This window comes from Mesocricetus auratus, unplaced genomic scaffold (genome assembly GCF_017639785.1).
Source record: "Mesocricetus auratus isolate SY011 unplaced genomic scaffold, BCM_Maur_2.0 Super-Scaffold_100026, whole genome shotgun sequence".
Taxonomy (NCBI): domain Eukaryota; kingdom Metazoa; phylum Chordata; class Mammalia; order Rodentia; family Cricetidae; genus Mesocricetus; species Mesocricetus auratus.
In genome coordinates, this window is record NW_024429207.1 from 28,242,392 (window position 1) to 28,264,394 (window position 22,003).

General features: G+C 38.1%; 1 protein-coding gene across 2 annotated transcripts in view; it reads right to left on the bottom strand.

The window, feature by feature from the left end:
- Kat6a (lysine acetyltransferase 6A) overlaps positions 1–22,003 on the bottom strand; it is an 86,959-nt gene that overhangs the window by 46,347 nt on the left and 18,609 nt on the right. For both annotated transcript variants that reach the window (XM_040731864.1, XM_021225105.2), the window contains exon 3: positions 1,146–1,254. In XM_040731864.1, coding sequence (XP_040587798.1) covers positions 1,146–1,254 — 109 coding nt within the window. The remainder of the gene's footprint in view (positions 1–1,145; positions 1,255–22,003) is intronic.

Consider the following 22,003-nt stretch of genomic DNA (forward strand, 5'->3'; position numbering starts at 1 on the left):
GCATCTCATGACCAAGAACTCACAAGTTCCATGGAGCCCTCCTCCCTACTAGAGAAAGTGACCACTACAGCCGGGTGGTCACTTCTGCAGGAGTCTTGGGCTCCAAAGCCTAATTTATCATAAATACCCAATTCCAACATTAAATTCTTCTTTAAGAAACTAGCACAGCTTCTGCATTCTGGTACAAATCCTGACTGTTAAAAAAACACATACACTGAAAATGAGAACAATGATAAAAGATAATGCTGCTTTATTAAAGCCTTCCTGTAAAGTCTGTGCATAAAATGTAGAATAAGAATATTAACAGCCACCAGAATAGCTCAGTTGGGAGAGTGTTAACTGAAGAGTATCTCTGAAACTAGCAAATTAGAAGACTCTGAAAAATGTTTCTATAGGCTCAGGATTTCATAGGCTCAATAAACCCCAGTGTCGGCAATAGCTCAATATGACAGTCCAGAAAAGCACACCTGTTCTCTTTCTGGGTTTCTGCATCAAGTCTGAGACAAACCAAGGAAGAGAAGTAGTTATGTTGTAAGTGTGTGCTCACCTGAGTATACAGGTACACCGACCAAGGGAAGGTTTTTGACTTCACTCAGCTGCAGCTCCTGAGGAGTCATCCACTTTGTGTTTTGAAACAGGGTCTCTCACTGACCTGGAGTCACTGAATAGGCTAGGCAGTCCAGCTAGCAAGCCCCAGGAAATCCCTGTTCCCTGCCCACAGTGTTGGGAATACAGAGGCACCCTAGCACACATGGTACAGTGTCTAGCATGGCTGTAGGGGTTGCATCAGGCCCTCAAGTTTGTGCATCACTGAGCTTTCTCATCAGCCTGAATTGTGTTTATTTAAACAAACAAACAAACAAGAAACTGATGGCTGCGATTTAAACAGGTACTTAATAATGAAACATAAAGATCGGAAAAAATAAGTTCCCAGAACACTTACTAAAAACACCTGAAATACAATTAAGTTAACTAAACATTTCAGCTATTCAAATCCCTCTGTAGTATAAAAGCTCAACTCAGTTACTAAAAACCAGAATTAAGTTAAAACATGCATTTGACAAGGATCAAAGAACACCAACTCATTTAAGCAATCTTCTCCTTGTCTTGCAGATGTGTAGGAAGGCAAACAGGAAGCCACATACCACTATTGCCACAGTCCGCACAGGAGATGAGTTCCTCAGGCTTCTTTTCCCGGTTTTGTTCTTTTGTACCAAGACAGAAACTACAGATGGGTATTGGTTCAGCAACCGGCTGCAGAGAAAAACATAATTGATTCCACTACTAGTACTTTTTTTAGTATGAACATAAAGTTAAAGTTAGTTTTACATTCTATTCTGAGTTTGCATAACTTCAGAATAATTATATCACTCTTCTTAAAATTCCTACCTAGTAAGTTTTCATAAAGCTTGCTGTTATCCAAATTACATCTAGATCAGATCATATCTGGGATACATGTGATCAGGAAAAACATATACATAAGCATAACATAAGGCAGAACACAAGTACTATAAGAGAGAAGCAATAAACACTACTGCCCTATGTAATACTAGCATACAAGAGAAATACCCATTGTCATTTGGAGGACAAGACAGGGTACATTCAGCACTCCTGTTATGAGCACTTATAAGCTGGTCAAATGACAAGAGCATAGAAGCAAAGAAAAGTGTCTACATTCCCCTCCAAAAGCTTCCCTCCACCCCCTACTTGTGATGGAGGGAAGGCAATACAGGTAGTATCAATAGAAAGACTCCAGTGTACATACTGCTAAAGCCAGTTTTAAATGTAAGGGAGGAAGAATGAAAAGAAACAAAACAGAAAAAGGATAAATCACTTTGTAAAACTAAAGAAACTGATCTTTCAAAGTTAACAAAATGTATGCATTAAATATTTTCCATTTATAAATGTTTCTTTTAAATATTTTTAATGTGTATGAGTGCTTTGCCTATATATATGGATGTTCACATGTACATGCCTGGTGCCCAGAGAGACAAGAAGGAGCTGTCAGATCCTCTAGAACTGGAGTTACACATGGTTATAAGCTATCATATAATTCCTAGGAATTGAACCTGTGTCCTCTGCAAGAGCAGTATGCTCTAAACCACTAAGCCACCTCCCCAGTCCAATATTTTCAATTTTTATATATCAACTATACCCTTAAAAAGGTTAAAAATAATTTACAGTTGAAGGAGAGAATGAGGCTTTTTCCCTAACCACTGTGTGTGCCTGTGTGCAGGTGTGTGCCACTGCATACATGTGGAGGCCAGAGGAAAACTCCAGGTGTTTTGGTCCTTGCCTTCTACCCTGTTGAGACAGGGTCTCCTGTTGCTTGCTCCTGCGTGCACCAAGGTTGTTAGGCCGTTAGCCTATGAACTTATGGGTACTCTATCTCCACTGCCCATCTCACTGTAGGAACCTTTATGTAGGTGCTGGAGATCTGAACTTGGGTACTTATGCTTGCCTAGAAAGCACTTACTTTACCCACTAAGACATTTCTCAAGCCTTGAACTTTATTCTTCAGGTCCCCCGCCTCCAAAAAGGAAAGAAAAAAAAGGAGCAGTAAGAAGTTAGTGAGTCAGATGAAGCTGGAGTTGGCTATGTAGCTCAGTTGGTAGAGTACTTGCCTAGCATGCACAAAAACCTGGGTTTGATCCCTAGCACCACATAAACCAGGCAAGGTAGCACATACCCATAAAGCTAACACATGTAAAGATAAGATCAGAAGTCCATGGTCATTCTAGGTTACACAGAGTTGATGATTTTTCCTAGGAATAATAGCTAAAGCCAAAAGATTAATGTTTTGGTGGCTAGTAAAGTCTTAAAAAAGAAACAGATAAGGAGAAGTTGAATATAATATCAACACCAAAATCATTTTAAAACATCCAACACAACTGCGCTAGTAACAGCGTTGAACAGAGAGATCAAACGTGAGGTGAACAGCTAGAAGCTACTGTAATTAACTACTATGGCTGCTTTTCCTTTAAAAGGCACAGGAAACAAGAACTAGAGGAGAAAGGCAGGACAGACCTCATACAGGAGTGAAATCCTAAAGACAAACTATAAAGGCCTAGGAAACAGGTAGACTGTAGGTCATAAGAAATGGGGTTTATGGTATGGACCACTGGAAGATTTTAAGCGTAGGGATAGTGTTATTCTTGGTTGTCAATCTGACTATATCTGGAATGAACTATGATCCAGAAATGGAGGGCACACTTGTGATCCAAACACAGCTTTGATTCAGATCTTGAGGAGGTAAGACACAGAGCCACATCTTGTTAGAAGCCTATGTAAGGACAGGGAAGAAGGAAAGGGAAGAAGGCCTGCTTGCCCTCGCCTTGTCAACATATCCATTCCTTCACTAGCACTGGAGCCTACTTCTTCAGGATCCTAGCATAAACAGAAGTCCAGACAAGACACCTAGCATCATGGAACTGAGTAAACTACTAGACTCTTTGACTTTTCATTCACAACTAGCCATTGTTGGGCTGCAGCTTATAAGTCATTTATAACCTAAATTTTATGACTCTAGAGAACCCTGACTAATACAGATGGTGTATGGTTTGAATTAGAGTGGCCTCCATAAGCTCACATATTTGAAAACTTGGCTCCTAGATGGTGAAGTTTTGGGGAAGGATTAGGAGGTATGGCCTTGTTGCAGGAGGTGTGTACTGAGAGTAGGCTTTGAGATTTTAAAAATCCACAGCAGTCTCGGTTTCTCTCCCTCCCTCCCTCCCTCCCTCTCCCTCTCCCCTTTACCCTGACTTTGGATTAAAATGTAGAGCCCTCAGTTACTTCAATAGTTCACTCAAGAAACAAACAAGAACACACTATGGAGTAAGGCCTAGACCTGCCCCTACTTATGCTTACTAATTCTAAATACACTTAACTTCCAGCCAATCACATATATTTAGCAGCTAACAGTAATGAACAATACAGAATGATTTCACATCAATGATTTAGAAAAAACAGTGACTTTTAAAGCATGGGTAAAGACTGGTTTTAAACAATGCAGAATAGGCGAGATATTTATTTGCCTTGGAGGAGGAATAGTAAAAATGGGGAAAAGTTCAGGGTGCCATTTCTTATAGTTTTACTAACTTCTGGAAAATAAGAAATAAAATTGGAATTGGGAATTTAGCTGCAAGTGCAAGGCCCTGGGTTTGGTCCTCATCACCAGCAAAATAAGGAAAAAATACATGAGGATGTACAAAATGACACACACAAAGGAAAGCAAGTAGTAGTAGTGTGATACACTGATGTATTACTTCAGATCAAATAAATTTTAAAGAGGACAAACAACTATTTTAAGCTTTTCCAAGTAAGACTACAACCAACACTTTGATTCTCTTGTATACTGAGACAAAACTGAAAACTACTGGTAATCTATAAAGACAACTTTTAAAAGCCTATTAAAAACCAGACAATATGCTATATAATCACTGTTCATAGACTTGTCCAAGCTTAACCCTTGTACCTTACTGTTCCCATGATCTATATAAAGTAAACTGATTTTTGAAGCTTATATTTATACTCCTTTAATCACAGCAGCCAGAGGGAACCCGCTAAGTGTTATATGTGATGTAGCTGTTTCAAACCATCTAGTACAAGTCTCTATTTCAGATTAAAATGCCAAGTGAACCACAAGACCCTATATGATCCCGGCAGCTTAATTCTAAATCTTACCCACCACACATGTCTGACCTTATCACCTACTGTTCCAACCTCCACCGCCCCTCCATGCCCTCTGCTTCTGTTCTCTTTACATGTCAGATACTGCAAAGCAGGGCCTCTGCATTTGCTCCCTTCTGTGTTTACTGTTCTTGTCTAAATCTTTCCAATCTCCACTAAAGTCTTGTGGGTAAGGCTTTCTCTTAACACCCTACTAGACATGCCAAAGCAATCCACTCACCATAACTATTACAAGGCCCTTCCTTGCTTTACTTACTCCCTTAATTATTTTCACTAATTAATATGTGTATCTAACTGACATCTGTCAACAACTGTCAACTCTGTGAAATTTCTGGGTTTTGGCTAAGACATTATTAGCGCTGACAACACATAATAAGCACTGCACGCACACACTACAGAATACCTAGCAGAACAAAAAAAATAGTGCCTCGTATGAAAAGAAAAATTAAACAACTGTGTACTGATGCTTGGGTGTTTACAAAGTCATTTCACGGTGATGTAATAGCCTGGATAACTAGGTGAGGCTTCCATCGCCTCCACTCATTTTCTCTAAAGCACTGGGACTCGTGGGGCTAGAAGTACTTCAACTGTACTTTGTGTCTGTTGCCTTATGTCAGGCCTTCCTTTCATTGTGACCTCCTTTGGCCCCAAAAATCTTTATACAACTCCAGTTATATAGATACAAAAAATAGACATACAAATTAAATATTTAGTGATAGTAAATCACAATGAAATTTAAAACAGTTAAAGAATTAAATTTTGATTGGATATCTGGAAGTACAGGACACAATGCCTCTTCAACACTGAGGTCAATCAATATTTTGATTTTATAATTGGGCAAATGCTGTTTTACCTAAATACACAGTACAAAATGTCAGAAGTATGATGAGGGCCATGTAGAGATTACTGGAAGTTCTGTCTTAATCCAAGTCAAAATTCATTTAACTTTTTCATGAAATTTGTCAGCAATTCAAATAGTAATCTTAAAAACCAACCACTCTAACACAATCCAAAGACACACTGCTCTGACACATGCAGAAAAATGACAGCAGCAACACACCATTAGGTCCTTGTTTTCCATAACTAAACCATTATGTTTCTGTAGCAGTAGAAAACATTTTAATTGAGTGGTAAAAACACTGTAGTTCCTAATCTGAGCTGGGGCATCAGGTAATGTTCACTCGTGTCGTGCGAGGCAGTACATGGTGCTCGTGTTGTGGGTTCAGAACCAAGGACGCAAGGGAACGGCACACTGTGACACAGGGAAGCACTACCACACACACTTGCTTCATTACACACTTCACTTTCAATCAATTTTTGTCTGCTGCACATTCAAAACCTTGTACTGTTACCACAGTTTTTCTTAAACCCCACATTCAGCTACATGATATTACAGGTTGCAAACCAAATTTAAGATGCTGGGCCACTTTTTTAAAAAGATGCACTGCCACTTTAAGCACCATGTTGCGATATCTCCAATAGTCACCAGATGGCAGCATTGAAGCACACACATGAACTTTTGACACCATCTTTGAAAAACACACAATAAAAAGCTGGCCAAGTGACTTCAGTTAACTGAAATTTATAGCATGAAATAAAAGAACTTTTAGATAAAGACTTTAGTGTATCTTATATAAGGGCTATTTTTGATACGTCCAAGTGTATCATCTGAGATACTGTCTTTTTAAAGTCTAGTGAAAATTAGAATAAAGAAAATATTTGAACAGGTACTCAGGGAGATCCAGTCTCAAAACAAAAAGATATTTAAGAAGTACCTAATTCATATAACACTGATACTGACAAAGACCAGTAACACTAACATGAGGCAACAGATAACTGCGGTGGATTGAATGTAATTGCCCCCCATAAGTCCATAGGGAGAGGCACTATTAGGAGGTATGGCTTTGTTGGGGAAGGCATGGCCTTGTTGGAGGCTGTGTGTTACAGTGGGGGTAGACTTCATGGTCTATGCTCAAGCTATGCCTAGTGTCACAGTTTACTTCTTGTTGCCTGCAAATCAAGATGTAGAACTCTCAGCTCCTCCAGCAACATGCATGCCTGCATGCCCATCATGTTTCTCGCCTCTAAAACTGTAAGCCACCCAAATTAAATGTTTTCCTTTATAAGAGTGACTGTGGTCCTGGTGTCTCTTCACAATTGAAACCCTAAAGCAATAATGAATGGACCATTATTCCAGACTTGAATACAAAATTTCTGTAATACATGCAAAAAGTACTTAACTAAATGAGCTAAAACTCATTTTTTAAAACCAAATGGTACATAAAAAGCCACTTTGAACTCCATTTTTATTTGGTACCTAAGACAGGCAAATTCAAGAAATCAGGAAGTAGAATGCAGAGCAGAATCCTGAGTCTAGGTTAATGGGTAAGGTCTGAGATGATGAAAGGTTTTAGAAATGAACAATGGTGGTCATGCTTCCACGAAACTCCTAATGCTACTGCACTGTACATAAAAGTGACTAAACCAGGAAATCTTACTCTATGTACATTCTAGCACAGTAACAAAATAACTACAGCTGGTTTAATTGTCATGTTCTCACAAAGTAAATGATTTGAGTGCTTATTGAAATGTCCTCACTTTGATCCCTGTATTTTTACCTGCTGCTGTGAAACTCTTTCCCTATGTTGTCTTGTATGTGTACTGCTTACTGAGTGGATTTGGAAAACTGATGTGCTCCATAAAAATCAAAACAATTTAAATCAACTATTAGTAATTTACTGAAGTCAAAATGTCACTATTTCATATTTATTATACCTACATAAAAGCTGAGTTTTCTTATCCAGTTACATAAAAATAACTCACCTTAACAACTGTATTGCAAGTCAAGTCTAAGAATTAAAAATTGTTCATCAAATATTGCCCATTCTCAAAGTACAATCTATTTCTGACACTGTTTGTTACCAAGCAATATTACTGTCTCATAAATTTCTCTTACATCTGTCCTTTAAAGTGACAGCCTAGATTCTCTTTGAGTAGCCCAGTCATTTTCAGGGCTTTGCTTGTCCTGACCATTTCTTCTCTAATAATCAGGTAAATACAACTCCAAATTAATTTTCTCCCATAGATATATAATTCACAGAACTTAATTTTTAGCAGCTATGAAATACAAAATCTACTGCCAAAGCATTCTGTTATACATAATAAACACCTAAAGCATAAAGACTATCTTAGCTGGGTGGAAAACTGGACTATTTTCAGGGATGCTATCATGAAGGAAATGAAAAAGAGTTGAGTACTAGGGAGCTAGAGACATGGCTGAGTGAGTAAGAGAGCTTGCTGCTCTTCCAGGGATCTGAGTTTTGCTCCTAACACCCAAACAAGGCAGCTCACAACCCCGTCACTCCAGCTCTATGAGATCCAACACGTTCTTCTGGCCCCCATGGGCATCCCACACAGCATTCAAACACACATGTGCTGTGAATAAAATAAATCTTTCTAAAGTAACGAGTTGACAGGTGGTGGTGGTGGTGGTGAGAAATAGCCACTGAATTAGCCAGGGAAGTCCTCAATCTCCGCTTTACCGAGCAGTCCACTTCTTCCCTAGTCATCACTTTCCATAGCTTCAGCACCTTCCAAATTCCTGCTTTTATGTCACTCTAGTGCCTTGCGCAGTATGTATTAAAATGAGAATTTCTTGAAATCAAAATACAGTGTCAGAGAAACATGTTTATTCAGTTATATATGCAAAGTCTCTCCACCAGATTCTATAATCTGGGAAACTGTAATTAGATGTAACTAAACTGAATTAACTTTATCACTAATATATTCAATAGCATCTACAATTAGATACAATAGTTAACATTGATGGCAAAAGAAAGTTAATAACTGGGTTAGTAAAGATCAATTTCAGCTTCCATTTTTACTATATATGTGAATTGTTATAAATTTAAAGCAATCATCTAACACATAAACTAAACAATTTTCTATTTCTTAGTTGGGTGAAATAATAGAAACGCTTGCCAAATTTAATGTCTTTAAACACCTTTATTATATTTATTTACTGTATGTGTGCACATGTCACCCTTTGTATGTGGATGTCAGAAAGCAGCCTTTGGGGGTTGGTTCTCTCCTGTGAGGCTGAACTCAGGCTGTCAACTGGGCAGCAAGCACCTTTGCCTGCTGAGCCATCTTGCTGGCCTGCTGAATTTAACCTTAACCCTAGGAAGATATAGAAGGTAATCTTCCAAATGTTTAGGGATTATCTGAGAGCTGTTTTCTGTCAGTGGCACCCCATCTTCCTCGATCATCCAAACAGGAACTTTTCCAAATTATGATTCCCTTCTTCTCCCTTTGTTATCACTTCTACTTTAGTTACTTTTGCATGCCTAATTTTTGAGGTTTAATAAATGCCACATGCAATCTCTTAGTACTGACATCCTTGGCTTTATATCCTGTAATTTTTTCTATATGCTGCTATCAGATTAATCCCCTTGAAATATTTTTATTCATTTACTCACATAGATCAAAACTTATAAAATATATTCCAAAGGTTAACTGCTACATGCTGGCATCCAATTCCCTTCTCTAAGTACCAACTTACCTTATTCCATCTTCCTCCACTCCTACCCTATTGACCTGCTTACAAAGGTTTTTGTTTTTTGAGACTGGTCTTGATATCAGAAACTTAATATGTAAACCTGACTGGCCTTGGACTTGCAATCACCTTGACTGCTTCCTGAGTGCTAAAACAGGCTTGAACCACCACACCTGATGCACAATAACACCTTATGTTCTTTCTTCAGATTACTGTATCCCTTTTCTGAGAGTCCCTTGTGGATCAGCTGAAGTACTGCTTAGAGACAGACTAGGTTCTCCCAGTTCTAGCATTATTCTGAGCAAAACACCTCTTTAGTATAAAGGGGAATGATAACCAACATACTTACCCTTTGAGTAATCTTGAAGATTGGGATGCAGCAAACTGTGGTTTTCTCTACATTTTTTGAAAGAATGTCTTGTCTTCAAATCTCATTTTTGCTAACTGACATGTCTTAACTCTGGGCAAGTGTTTACTCTATTTTAACTTTCCAATAGTGGTGATTAAAATTTTCTATGTGCTAATTTATGTCTACATATGGTATTTACTTACACATGTGTATTAGGCTTCCTAAAGCTGTATTAACATGAGAAATTACCTACCCGAGTATCAGAGGGTTAAGAAAAGAATATTTCTATGCTAAGATACACATACATATACACATACAAACACATCCTAATGGCTTAAGAGGAGCAAAATTATCAACAAGACCTTCATGTTCACTGCAGTTTTAAAAACTATAATTCTATGCACTTAATCCAGCCAGATTAAGGTTTAAAATAAATAACACTTGAACAAACTGATGAGAAGCACCATTTTTCTCAATACTTATCAAGAATAACTACTGATTGTGTGACAAGCTTGAATTACTACTGGACCAAAAAGTATATACATCTAAGATTTTAGATACATACTGCCAAACTGAATTTCCAAAAGGCTACCCTCACATCAGTAACAACTGTATTAGCTATAAGACCCTGTCTCAGTTCCTGCTCACTCCTCTATATCTTCTTTATTATGTTCTATATACTCTATTTTTCCTTGCCAGATGGCTTTCTATTAGTCAGTAAGAACAGAGTATACACACACACACACACACACACAAAGATGGAGAAAAGGCAAATGTGCTCCTTCCAGTCTGTATTATAGCCCTACAAGTGTCACCCTACTATTGGATCTTTTGGTAGCATTATAGTCACTTATAATTTATAGTCCTCAGCTTCTCTCAGGACTAGACTAATCATGATCACAATCACAGCCATCTGTGGAGCAATATATCCTCATAAGGCAGGTATCACCTAAGACCATCAAAAAAACATATTTACACTACGATTCAAAACAGTAGCAAAATTACAGTCATACATTAGCAATGAAAATAATTTTACAGTTGGGGGCACCACCGCATGAATTACTGTATCAAAAGGTGTAAGAATCAGGAAGGTTGAGAACCACTGTCATAAGGAAAATGAGTCCCTGCTTTGTGGAACTTTGTTTAAGCCTTTGGAAGCAACCAGGCAATGGATCCTCTTCACAAAGTTGAGACAGCCCTGTTAGCTGCCTCCCCAGTCATTCAAAAATTCAAACCTCCCTCCTGGTTCCCTCAGCTTTGGTAAATAAACAACATCTCTGTGTTATTTCAGAGTTCCGATTTTTATTTCAGATCTATGTTTTACCAACTCTCTATACTACTCTCTCCAATGAAATGTCTAAGGTTGACTTGTGTTTCTCTGGCTAGCTCTGGACTGGTATACTGTTCAGTATCTTACTTAACTTGGCATACGTAGTTAGTCTTTATCAGTTTAACTGGATTCAGAATGACCACAAAAAGTATACCTCTGGGTGTGTCTGTGAGGGTGCATCCACAGAAGTTTACCCGGGCATGGAAGACCCAAATGAATATGAGCAACCCCATTCCTACAGTCTAGGGTCTAAACTGAGTGAAAAGGAGAAAGTTAGAGCACCAGCATTCACCTCCCAGGATGCAATGTAATCACCTGCCTCAGGTTCCTGCTGATAGGGCTCTGCCATGATGGACTGGGAGCCAAAATGAACCATCCTTCCACTTGCTTTTGTCAGCTTTTTTGACACAGCAACAAGAAAAGTAACTGAAGCAGCACACTCATCTATTTACAGGGAGTCAGTGAACTAAGCTGTGCCTTCTCTTCAAGATGCATACGCTGAAGTCCTAATTCCCAGTATCTCTCTGCATTTGGAAACAGGATCTTTAAGAAATCAATTAAAGTTAAATGAGGTCAAAGGACAGAGCTCTAACCTATCAGTACTGACACACTGATAGGTTAGAGGAAGAAATACTACAGAATATAAGCATAGGAAAATGCCGTGAGAAGATACACCCATCTGCAAGGCAAGAAGTCTCACCAGAAACAAACCTTTCTGGGCATGCATTTAAATTTCTAGCCTGCAGAACCATGGTAAAACAAATTACCTGCTGTTTGAGCTACTTAATCTATGGTACTTGATTGTGGCAATCCTAGCATATTAGAGAACTCATGCCACACTAGTCTCATGTTTAATGTTACCTCCACCACACACTATTTAGCCATTGTACTTACAAGGTCCTGAGTTAGGTGCTGAGAGACAAAGTTGCAATAAAGTCAACTCCCTGCTCTTAGGGTCATACACTCCAGCTGAAAGAATAGGGCACGCCCACTAACAGTGTGAGACAACATAGCATGGACCATGTTAAGGACCAAATCAAGGTGCCCCAATGAACCTATTCAAAGTAAGGCTGCCCCAAACTATCACAAACACAAAGGATTGGGATCTGGGCGAGGAGGGGAGAACCTCTTTTGTTATTTTTAAAAACTATGAAGCTTTAAATATCTATTCATTATTATTTTATGTATATATTTTGCCTGTGTACCACATGTGTGCTATGCCCATGGAGGCCAGAAAAGGGCATTGAATCTCCTCCAACTTGAGTTACAGAAGGCTGTGAGCTACCATGATAGCACTGAGAACAAAACCCAGGTCCTCTGCAAACAACAAATGCTCTTAACTCTGTCAATTATGAAGCTTTAAGAGTTTAGCCATGTCATTAGACCTCAGGAAAGAATAACAAGTTGGGGTTTTGTTTTCTTTAAAAAGCAAAATAAAACAAACAACTTCTGTTTTTGCTTTCTCTTTAAAATCACTAGTGGTCTATTCCCTGGATACTCAACTTTATTAGCAATCTTGAAAATAAGACCCACATTTATCATCCTAAATGCAGCAGTGGTAAACAAAGGAAATGGCTGCTGCTCTAGAGAAGGCTGTGCACAATGCAGGCCAGCAGTTAAACTCTGGACTTCTGGACTGAGGTGTGGCCCCAGGGCGGGGGACTTAACCTCAGCACTTCCTGAAATAGAACGAAAGTTCCAAGCACTTCTACATATAAATTTGGCTTCTTTCTCATAGTACAGTACATCTAATATTTATTCATGGTAATAGCTGTATATCCCAGTTTGTTCCTTTTTGTTGTTAATAGCATTCTCTATAAGGTTAGACCACAGTTCACTTATCTATAATCTAGTTCAGGAACATCAGTCAGAGTTGCTTCCAGAATTTGATTCTTATGAATACAGTCACTGTAAATATTTGCATTTTAAAAACCAGTACTTTGTTAAGCTGTCATGTATGTATGTATGTATGTATGTGCACCCATGCGCACACTACACACTCTTATATATATTATATAATAATTTGAGGTAGTTACCAGAACCTTATCTTTTCCACACAGACAAGCATTCTCTATGTCAAAATTATATCAAATTGAAATTCTTCCTTCAGACTTAAACATGTTCCTCCTTCAATGCAATGGGGTTGATGAGTTAAAGCTTGATGACAGTGGCTTTCAAAAGAAAAGTCAATGTGATAAAGATGGAGTGCACAGTGATGTAATGCTTAATAAGGAAAGCCTAACAAACGCAGGCTGCACACCCACAGGGATCAGCGAAGCAGGCTGAAGCAGCCAGTCTGGTTTCACACTGCCAATTTCTTGGCAGATGTTAAATCCCTTCTGCTGTTTTTCTAACCAGAACATTTATCTATATAAAGTCACCAGATCTACAAATTGAAAGGAGGGGCAAGAATAGAGAAAAACCGTCTTACAGGAGGCCCTCTGTATATGCCAGCACTACCCAAAGATGTCTAAAAAGATAATGTGCTGCACAGAATCCAATTCTGCAAGTGTATGTGTACACAGATGCATTGCTCCACTGAAGGCACAACTGTGGAAAAGGAAACTGTCACTGGAAAAGAGAAAACCCTATAATCTAAGTCTTGGCTCCCAAATAGAGTCCCCACTAAAACTGTTCTCATCCCATGGGAGAACAGTGTGAGAATTCTAGCCTCATAGAGAAATCATTTCTGCAAAAAAGTCTGACCTGATCTGCCATTACATTTAAAGCATGTACCATAGAAATAGATCAGTAATGTTCCTAAGTAGAAGAGAATCCTATCAAATAACAATTATGAAAATATCTACTACACACACCATTCTTTAAAGGACTATGGGAGACCAAAACTGAATTTTAATAAATAGTTCAGATATTTAGTAACACTGTCTTGTCTATAATCTGGGAGAGACTGCTATTGTAGCATTCTGTTGTATCTCTGTAGCCTACATACAAACATGTGTGTGCATAACAGATATACTGAAAGCAAAACTGTAACTAAGCTATAAAATTAAGAGCTCAGAATATAGAGCTCATTAAGTTTTATTAGTTTCTATAAATGAACACTGACATGACACCATATGACATGGCTATCCCCAAATACAATACATGAAAGTTCAAACTTGCAGCATTTCTATAAGCTAAGAAACCAGTTAATTTATTTTTGAGAAAGGGTCTTATGCATCTCAGTCTGGCTCCAAAGTCAAGGGTACCCTTGGTCTTGTGATCCTCTGTCTTTCACCTCCTCAGTACTGGGATTATAGCAATGCACAGTCACATCCAGCTTATATGGTAACGGTATCAAACCAAGGTTATGGCCTTTGTGGCAAGCACTCTATCAACTCAATTATTACTTCAACCCTTTTGTGAGCTAGTTAAATTAGTCTAGCCTAAAATCAAAAATACTTGAAGATCATAACACTATCATTTCTAAAACTACCACATAATCTAGCACAGGATCCAATGCCCTCTCTGTCTTTCATGAACACTGCGCTCACATACACTAACCCAATCTCAGGCACACATACATACCCATAATTAACAAAACAAATCATTTTTAATGGATGTCAGTGTTTTGCCTGCATGTATGTTTGTTCATCTCTTTCATGTCTGGTGTGTATAGAGAATGGTACACGGTGACACTGGATTCCATGGAACTGAAGTTATGGATAACTGAAAGTTGTAATGTGGCTGCTAGGAATCACACCCAGGTCTTCTGAAAGAGTAGCCAGAGCTGTTAACTATTGAGTCATCTCCCCAAGTCCCAAAATACGTAATTTATAAAAATAAGACACAAATATCCCCAAGAATAGACCATGAAAAACAAACAGAAGATAGTGCTGAAATAAGGAATTATTTGTAAGTAACTTAATTTACAATGCCATAGTTCTTATGTTCGTAGTAGCCTCAACCCAGATTAATTTAGGTCCTCTTTCAGATTAATATCAACAGTTAACGGTGGTCAACAGCCTGACAAAGGTTAAGTTCTCTAGTCCTAAATCTCTAAACTACAGAGATGTCAAGGCTGCAAAATGATAGTATTTGGCATGATTATTTTTAAGATCTCTTGAGTATTCTGAATATGCATCAGGGTTCCCTCCTCCCCAGGAATTCATAAATCCAGTCAAAGGTAGTCAGTCATACTGGGTAATTACAAAGAGCAATCACAACAAATGGGCAATAGTGAAAGGCAGTGGCCAGTCTAGCGTGGACACTTCCCAAGCATGTGGATTGAGTTCTGAGGTTCTCAACAGCACTTACAATCCTTAGCATCTAGAGATGGAGAAGTGAAGTTGAGCTAACTTGAAACAATAAAATTTTTCCCAAATCAAGTAGGTTCATTACAATTTCAACTGTTAACTTCATAATGTCAATCAATTTAAATTCCATGAAGTCAGTCTCTTCTTATCCATATTTCATTACAAGGAACAGCATATTTGGAATTAATTCTTTACATAGAATATGCATTTGCAAATCTATTCTGCATAGCCCCAAATACCTCAGGCTAATATGTTAAGAGATAAAGTGAGAGTATAAACACAAACTTGATGCACAGACACTAAGTCACAACGATCTCATTAGGATAACCTGAAATCTAGGGGCTGGAAGTGTGACTCAATGGTTAAGGTGTTTACCATGCAAGTGTGAAGAAGAATGGAGTTTGGATCTCTATAGCCATGTAAACACAGGGTGGCCATGGAGGTTAGCCTGTAATTATAGCAATAACAGGATCCTTAAAGCAAGCTAGCTAGCCAGACTAGCATATTAGCATGCCCTGCATTCAACTGCGACACACCTAAGAGAAGTGCCCCATCCTCTGCTAACAGCCTCTCTACCACTGTTCAGACTGTTCTAAGAACTTCTAGGGTGATAAGAAGAATGCTCTGCATCTGTGCAGTCTAAGAGTAATCACTTGCCATGTGTGGGTTAGTGGCTATGGTCATTAATTTGTTTTTAATTAATTTAAAATTAAGTAGAGTCAGGCAGTGGTGGCACACACCTTTAATCCCAGTACTAGGGAGGCAGAGGCAGGCAGATCTTTGAGTTTGAGGCCAGTGGTCCTCAGACCAAGTTCCAGGACAACCCTGTCTCAGGTAGATGATAGACAGACAGACAGACAGACAGACAGACAGACAGACAGACAGACAATAGGTAGAGGAAGGGAGGGAGGGAGGGAGGGAGGGAGGGAGGGAGGAAGGAAATGGTTACTGTAGCTAATTACAACTATATTGGCACAAGTCTACATAGATGGAAGACATCTTAAGACTATTTTTAAAGTTGAATAGAGAAATATAAAAAAATGAATATATAGTGCCTTTAAATTTTTACCTTAAAAGTATTTTAACAGAAAATATAGTACTCAAAACTCTGAATACATAGAACCTTTAAAACCAAGTGTTTCACATCACATTTCATCATTCATTTTAACATGTTTTTTTAATCTTATTTTATGTGTCAAAGCAAAAGATTTGCATTAACTACATTCCCCAAGTGGTTAAGTTAAAATTCCACATGCTCAGTATCTCATTACAGAAAAAGTACATATTTGTCTAACAGCAGCAACAAAAACAGTTTTGGAATCTTATCTTTAAAGACCCTTTTTATATGTTATCATAGTTACTAATCTCAATTACATTATTCTTAGTAATAATTCCCAAACTAAAACCTAAAAACAGAGGACAAAATTCTACAATGTAACTTGCTTATGATTTTCAATTTCCAAAAATCCTGGTTTATTAAGTGAAAATAAACTTAAAGATCCAAGTTTGCTCTACACAAGACTTAACACAAATCTCAAAAGACTATCTTTACAACCTTTATGATAACTAGAAAGAGTAAGTAAGTTTTCTGGGAATATCTTTCAATGCCAGACCAAAAACACTAACAATTAATAGGTCAGAAGATCATTTAATTTATGTACTTGCTGAGTGAAAACTATCAAAGTACTAGTTTCCTATGAGAAAAAAAAAGGGGGGGGATGATGTCTATACCCAAGGGTAGACAATTAGTTACTAATTCTAGCACACATTCAGAACTCTTTGCTTACCCTGAAGGGTTTAAGAAAACCCAAGACTTTTCTACATGGCTTCCTCCCACACAAGCCTTTTACCAGCTCCAAACTCTTCTCAACAACTCTGATTATCACATCCACAGGATGTGAGGGTCTAGATTGACATCTACTGACCTGGTGCCTCTTTTCATCTTTTGGGGTGGGGTAGCACTGGATTTGCATGCAAACCTAACCATCACTAACCTAACAGTCATCCTAGCCAGGCTTAAAAGTCCTTTGTGCTGCACCACTGTGGGTCCAAATAACCATTATTGACACCAGGTTCTCTTTGATAGCTGGTCAAGAGAGTAGCAATAAATAGACCAAATTGAACATGCAGAAAGCAACAATACAAGCTAATCAAATACCTAAGAACGATGAGCAGTGTGAGAAATCAATGCAATTGTTAATGTTTCAAAACAGCTTGCTGGCACATGTAGATATCACGCTTACTCCACTAAACAAGAAAAGGTGGGGCTGCAGCTATGCAGTGGTTAAGAGCACTGGCTGCTCTTTCCAGAGTACCTGAACAGAATTGCTAGCACCCATATGGCAGCTCAAAGTTGTCTGTAACTTCAATAACTCTTCTGACCTCTGCAGGAACTGCATGAATGTGGTATACAGATACACATGGAAGCAAAACACCCATACACAAAAGATAATTTTAAAAAGAAAAGAATACTCTTCTACTTTGGAGTGACAATTTAAAATTATTAGCTTAGGTCTAATGCCTATGACTACATCTCAGAAATTACTTTTGCTCAAATAAAATAGTATCATGAATCATACCAGAATTAATCACCATTATTTAAGGGGGGAAAAACAGAAAGCACCACACATGGCATCTTCATATAGGTTCACTTGGAACCTACTGCAGCAGCTATCACGTTTATGTCTACCCAACCAAACTTTGCACTATAAGGGCACTTATATCAGCTTGAGGCACAGATGGATAGATGGATGGATGGATGGATGGATGGATGGATGGATGGATGGATGGATGGATGGATGGATAGATCTTGTGTGTGTGTGTGTGTGTGTGTGTATTAAATGCACTCTTTGGATTCATTCATTTAAAAACCTCTCAGGAATCTACAATATGCCCCATGCTATTTGAGGAATATAGAGACAGTAGTAAACAAGATATTGCCCTTAACTCGTGCAATTTATACTCTAGCAAGAAAAAGACAACAGTAAAGAGATGGGTACAATGATTTTCAGTTGTGATAACTAGTTCTGTGATACAAACAGGGCACTTAGCAAGAGATGGGTGTGATAAACTGACACTTAGCAGAAATCTAGTAGGAGGACAAAAAAAAAGGTTGAAGCAATAGAAGTCTGCATGTGCAAGGATCGCAGAGAAACAGATTGTGTCTATAAAACAGGGAGCATGGTTATGGTCCGGAGATGGAAGAAAAGAGCTACTTCTTGTAGTAAAGCAGAAAGGAATCAAAGACTCCCTGTTTTCTGACTTTGATAACTGACAAAGAAAACTATCAGGAGACATAGTTTGTTTTGTTCGCATTATGCATTTTTTGTATTTATTACATTTATGCCACAGTGCATGTGCAGAGGTCAGATGACAACTTACATGAGCTGGTTCTCTCCTCCCATCATGTAGGTTCCAGGGTCTGAAGTTAGGTCATCAAGCTTGGTGGTTAGTGTCTTTACCCACTGAGCCCTCTCAACAGCCCATAATCCCATTAATTTCAAGTTAAAATAATCAAACAGGCCATAACAAGGCTCAATGCTCAGCCAAAACCGGTCTCCTTACAGGTTTCCTGAGCCAGGTTTGCATAGGAGATGTTTTTCTCCTCTCTTGGGCCACTAAGGGAGAGAGAGAACACTTCCAATTCCGATCACAATCATTGGAGACGTCTCATACTGGATGCAAACAGTCAAAAAGAAGGAAGGGCAATGAGAGAATAGGCAACACAACAGTCCCTCCATTTTCCTGGGTTTCAGCTATCCACAATCAATTGTAGCCACAAAATACTACATAGAATTTTTGATATTAGTATGTATGAATAAAAAAATAGGGTTCCACATTACCCAACATTTCAGGCATGAGTGGGGAGGTTATTGGAAGGTTAGAGGGAATTATGTAAGTTCTAGCCCTACCATTCCTATGGGTTGGTTCTATACATTACCAAAACACCCTTTTTACTCAGGGCTTTTTGTCTGCAACCGCAAAACTAACCAACACAGTCCACTAAATTCCAATTCATACTCATTTCCCTTACTGAGCCAATCAGGATCCAGAAAAGAACACCTCATTTTAGAAACTAAAAAAGAAAAGTTTTTAGCTATGAAACATGAGTCGTCAAGAATTACAAAAACATAAACATCTTTCCAATTCTCTAGAGCCCAAGGGTTATTTGTGGGAGAATAAAGGTTTGAAAGAAAAATTAAAGATGAACAAATTAAAGAAGAGAAAAAGAACCAATTAAAAAAACAAACAAAAAAGGTGGATACTTTACCAAAAAAGATATAAAGACATGAAAAGTTTCTCTACACAACAACCTTCAGGGAAATAAAAAATTTAAATCATAATAAAATGTAGGCTTGAGGCACACAAGCCTGGTGATCCTAGTTAAATTCCTGGAGAACATGTAAAGAAAGAAGAGAACCAACTCCCCAAAGGCCCTCTGATCTCCACAGAGGGATGGCAGATGTGTGCTTACATGCTTACACACACACACACACACACACACGAAATACTTCTACATATGTTTTAGAACACCTTCCTTAAAGCCAATGCAGCCCTTATTCAAAATGCTTGAGACCAAGTTTCAGGTTTTTCAGGTCTTCAGAGTATGCCTAAACATGATCATGTATCTTAAAGATGAGACCCAAGTCTACACAAAAAGTTCATTCACATGTCATGCAAGAATGAACTGTTTCAAGAGGTCAAGTCTGAAATCAGCATTAGTGGACTGAAATCAAGGTGCTGATTAAAACACAATCCCTTTACAGGCCTTTTCAGTTTCTTCATAGGTCCTGGCATTCCTCAGTTTAATCACTGAATCTTTGTATCAGTGTGTATAGGTGTTTGTGTGTGCAGGAGTAGAGGTGAAGGAGTGGGGTGATGTGTGGAGAGAAAGACCGAGAGGCAGGTACATACATAGAAAGATCCTTCCACTTAGTTCTAAGAATACTGGTCATGACATTTGAAGCCTACTTAGACAATTCAGGACCTGTCTACACATGTTTAGAGCAGCCTTGTTTGCAGCTACCAAACAATGAAACTACCCTTTAATGGGACAGTAACAGTATTCCTTTGTAAAGGATAAACTATGGCACAGCAATAAAAAGGAATAATCTGTTGAAACATAATAGCACCAATACAAATAAATTATTTTACATGAAAGAAACAATACTCAAAAGGCTATATATGATTTTATTTATATCACAGGAAGAACCACTTAAGTGGTATGCCAGAGTTGGTGTAGAAGAGGTTTAACTGCAAAAGAGTAACATGAAGAAAATCTCTGGAACACACAGAACTTTTCTGTATCTTAGCTATAGAGGTAGTTACCTAATCCTCTACATATATTAAAAAAAAGTGTTACTGTACATAAATTTATTAATAGATAATTGAGTAAACAAATGAACATGTCACAAAACAGAAGTGGCTCTGCCTTTCCAGTTAAAAAGGTTCATGTACATATGTAAAGTTCCTTCTTTATTCAATAAACATTTAAAAATTAGATGTATCATCTTTGCTTTTAGTTTCATCAAACTTATGGCTTTAATCCAAATTTTTTTATCTCAACATAAGGAGCCGAGAGAAAAGATTTCTAAAAAGTATGATGATTATTCTCAAATTCTTCCTTTATTTTCATTTTCTGGTTTTGTTGAGGGCTGCTATAAAGTCCTAGAAGTTGCGAATGTAGAGCATGCTGACCTCAAACTCGCAATCTCCCTCCCTGTTTCAGCATTCCATCCTATATGCTGGGATTACAGGTATGTGCCACCACACCTAGCCACTCTCCAATACTCTTGTCCTCTGCCACAGAGCAATGAACTTTGAATTAGCACCTATCCATGCACGACATTCTGAGCAACATTAACTAAAGTTTAAAAATTAAAACTGCATAAATCTATAAAAAAAGTCACTCCCTTCTTTCCCTTTGTGATTCTTTTCCTTCTTATCACTCAAGCTCAATGACTAAGAAAACACAAAACAAAATGACTAAAAATATATTTTATCTTTTTCAGAAATGTAATCATCAATCTGAAGCCCAATTTTGTTCAAAAGTGTGTTTGTAAATCAGTTGTTTACAACGTGTAACAAAATATCCTACTGTAAAATGTTCTACATGTCCCCAAAAGTATTAAACTGCAGTGTGAAGTCAATTCATATATATATGAATATATATGTCAATCAAGGGGCTCAGGTAATAATAGCCCAGTAAGTTAAGTGTTTGCACTACAAGTATGAGGACCAAAGTTCACTGCCCAGAATCCACTTCAAGAAAGCCAAGCATGGTGTAAGTGCATTTGCAATCTCAGTGTTGAGGAGGCACAGACAGGCAAGTGCCTGGGGCTGGGGACCAGCTAGTCTAGCCTACTTGGCAAGTCTAAAGTCAGTGAAAAACCTGTTTCAAAAAAAAAACAAAAAAAAAAAACCTTTGCCTTCTACACACACCCACACACTCCTGTGAATCTACAAACATACACAGACACACATGCACAAAATAAACAAACCAATCAAGACCCAGAATCTACACATAAAAGTCCTTAAGAAGTATGTGTACTGGGACTGGAGAGTTTAATCATTTGTTGCTCTAATGGAAGACCCAGGTTCAATTCACATTACACTACATAGTGGCTTACAACCACCTGTAATTCTAGCTCCAGGGTATTCAATACCATCTTCTGACTTCCAAGGGTACCAGGCACACCAAAGGGACACATCATACATGCAGGCAAAATACTCAAACACATAAAATAAAATAATAAATACACTTTTTTTTTTTTTTGGTTTTTTCAAGACAGGGTTTCTCTGTGGCTTTGGAGGCTGTCCTGGAA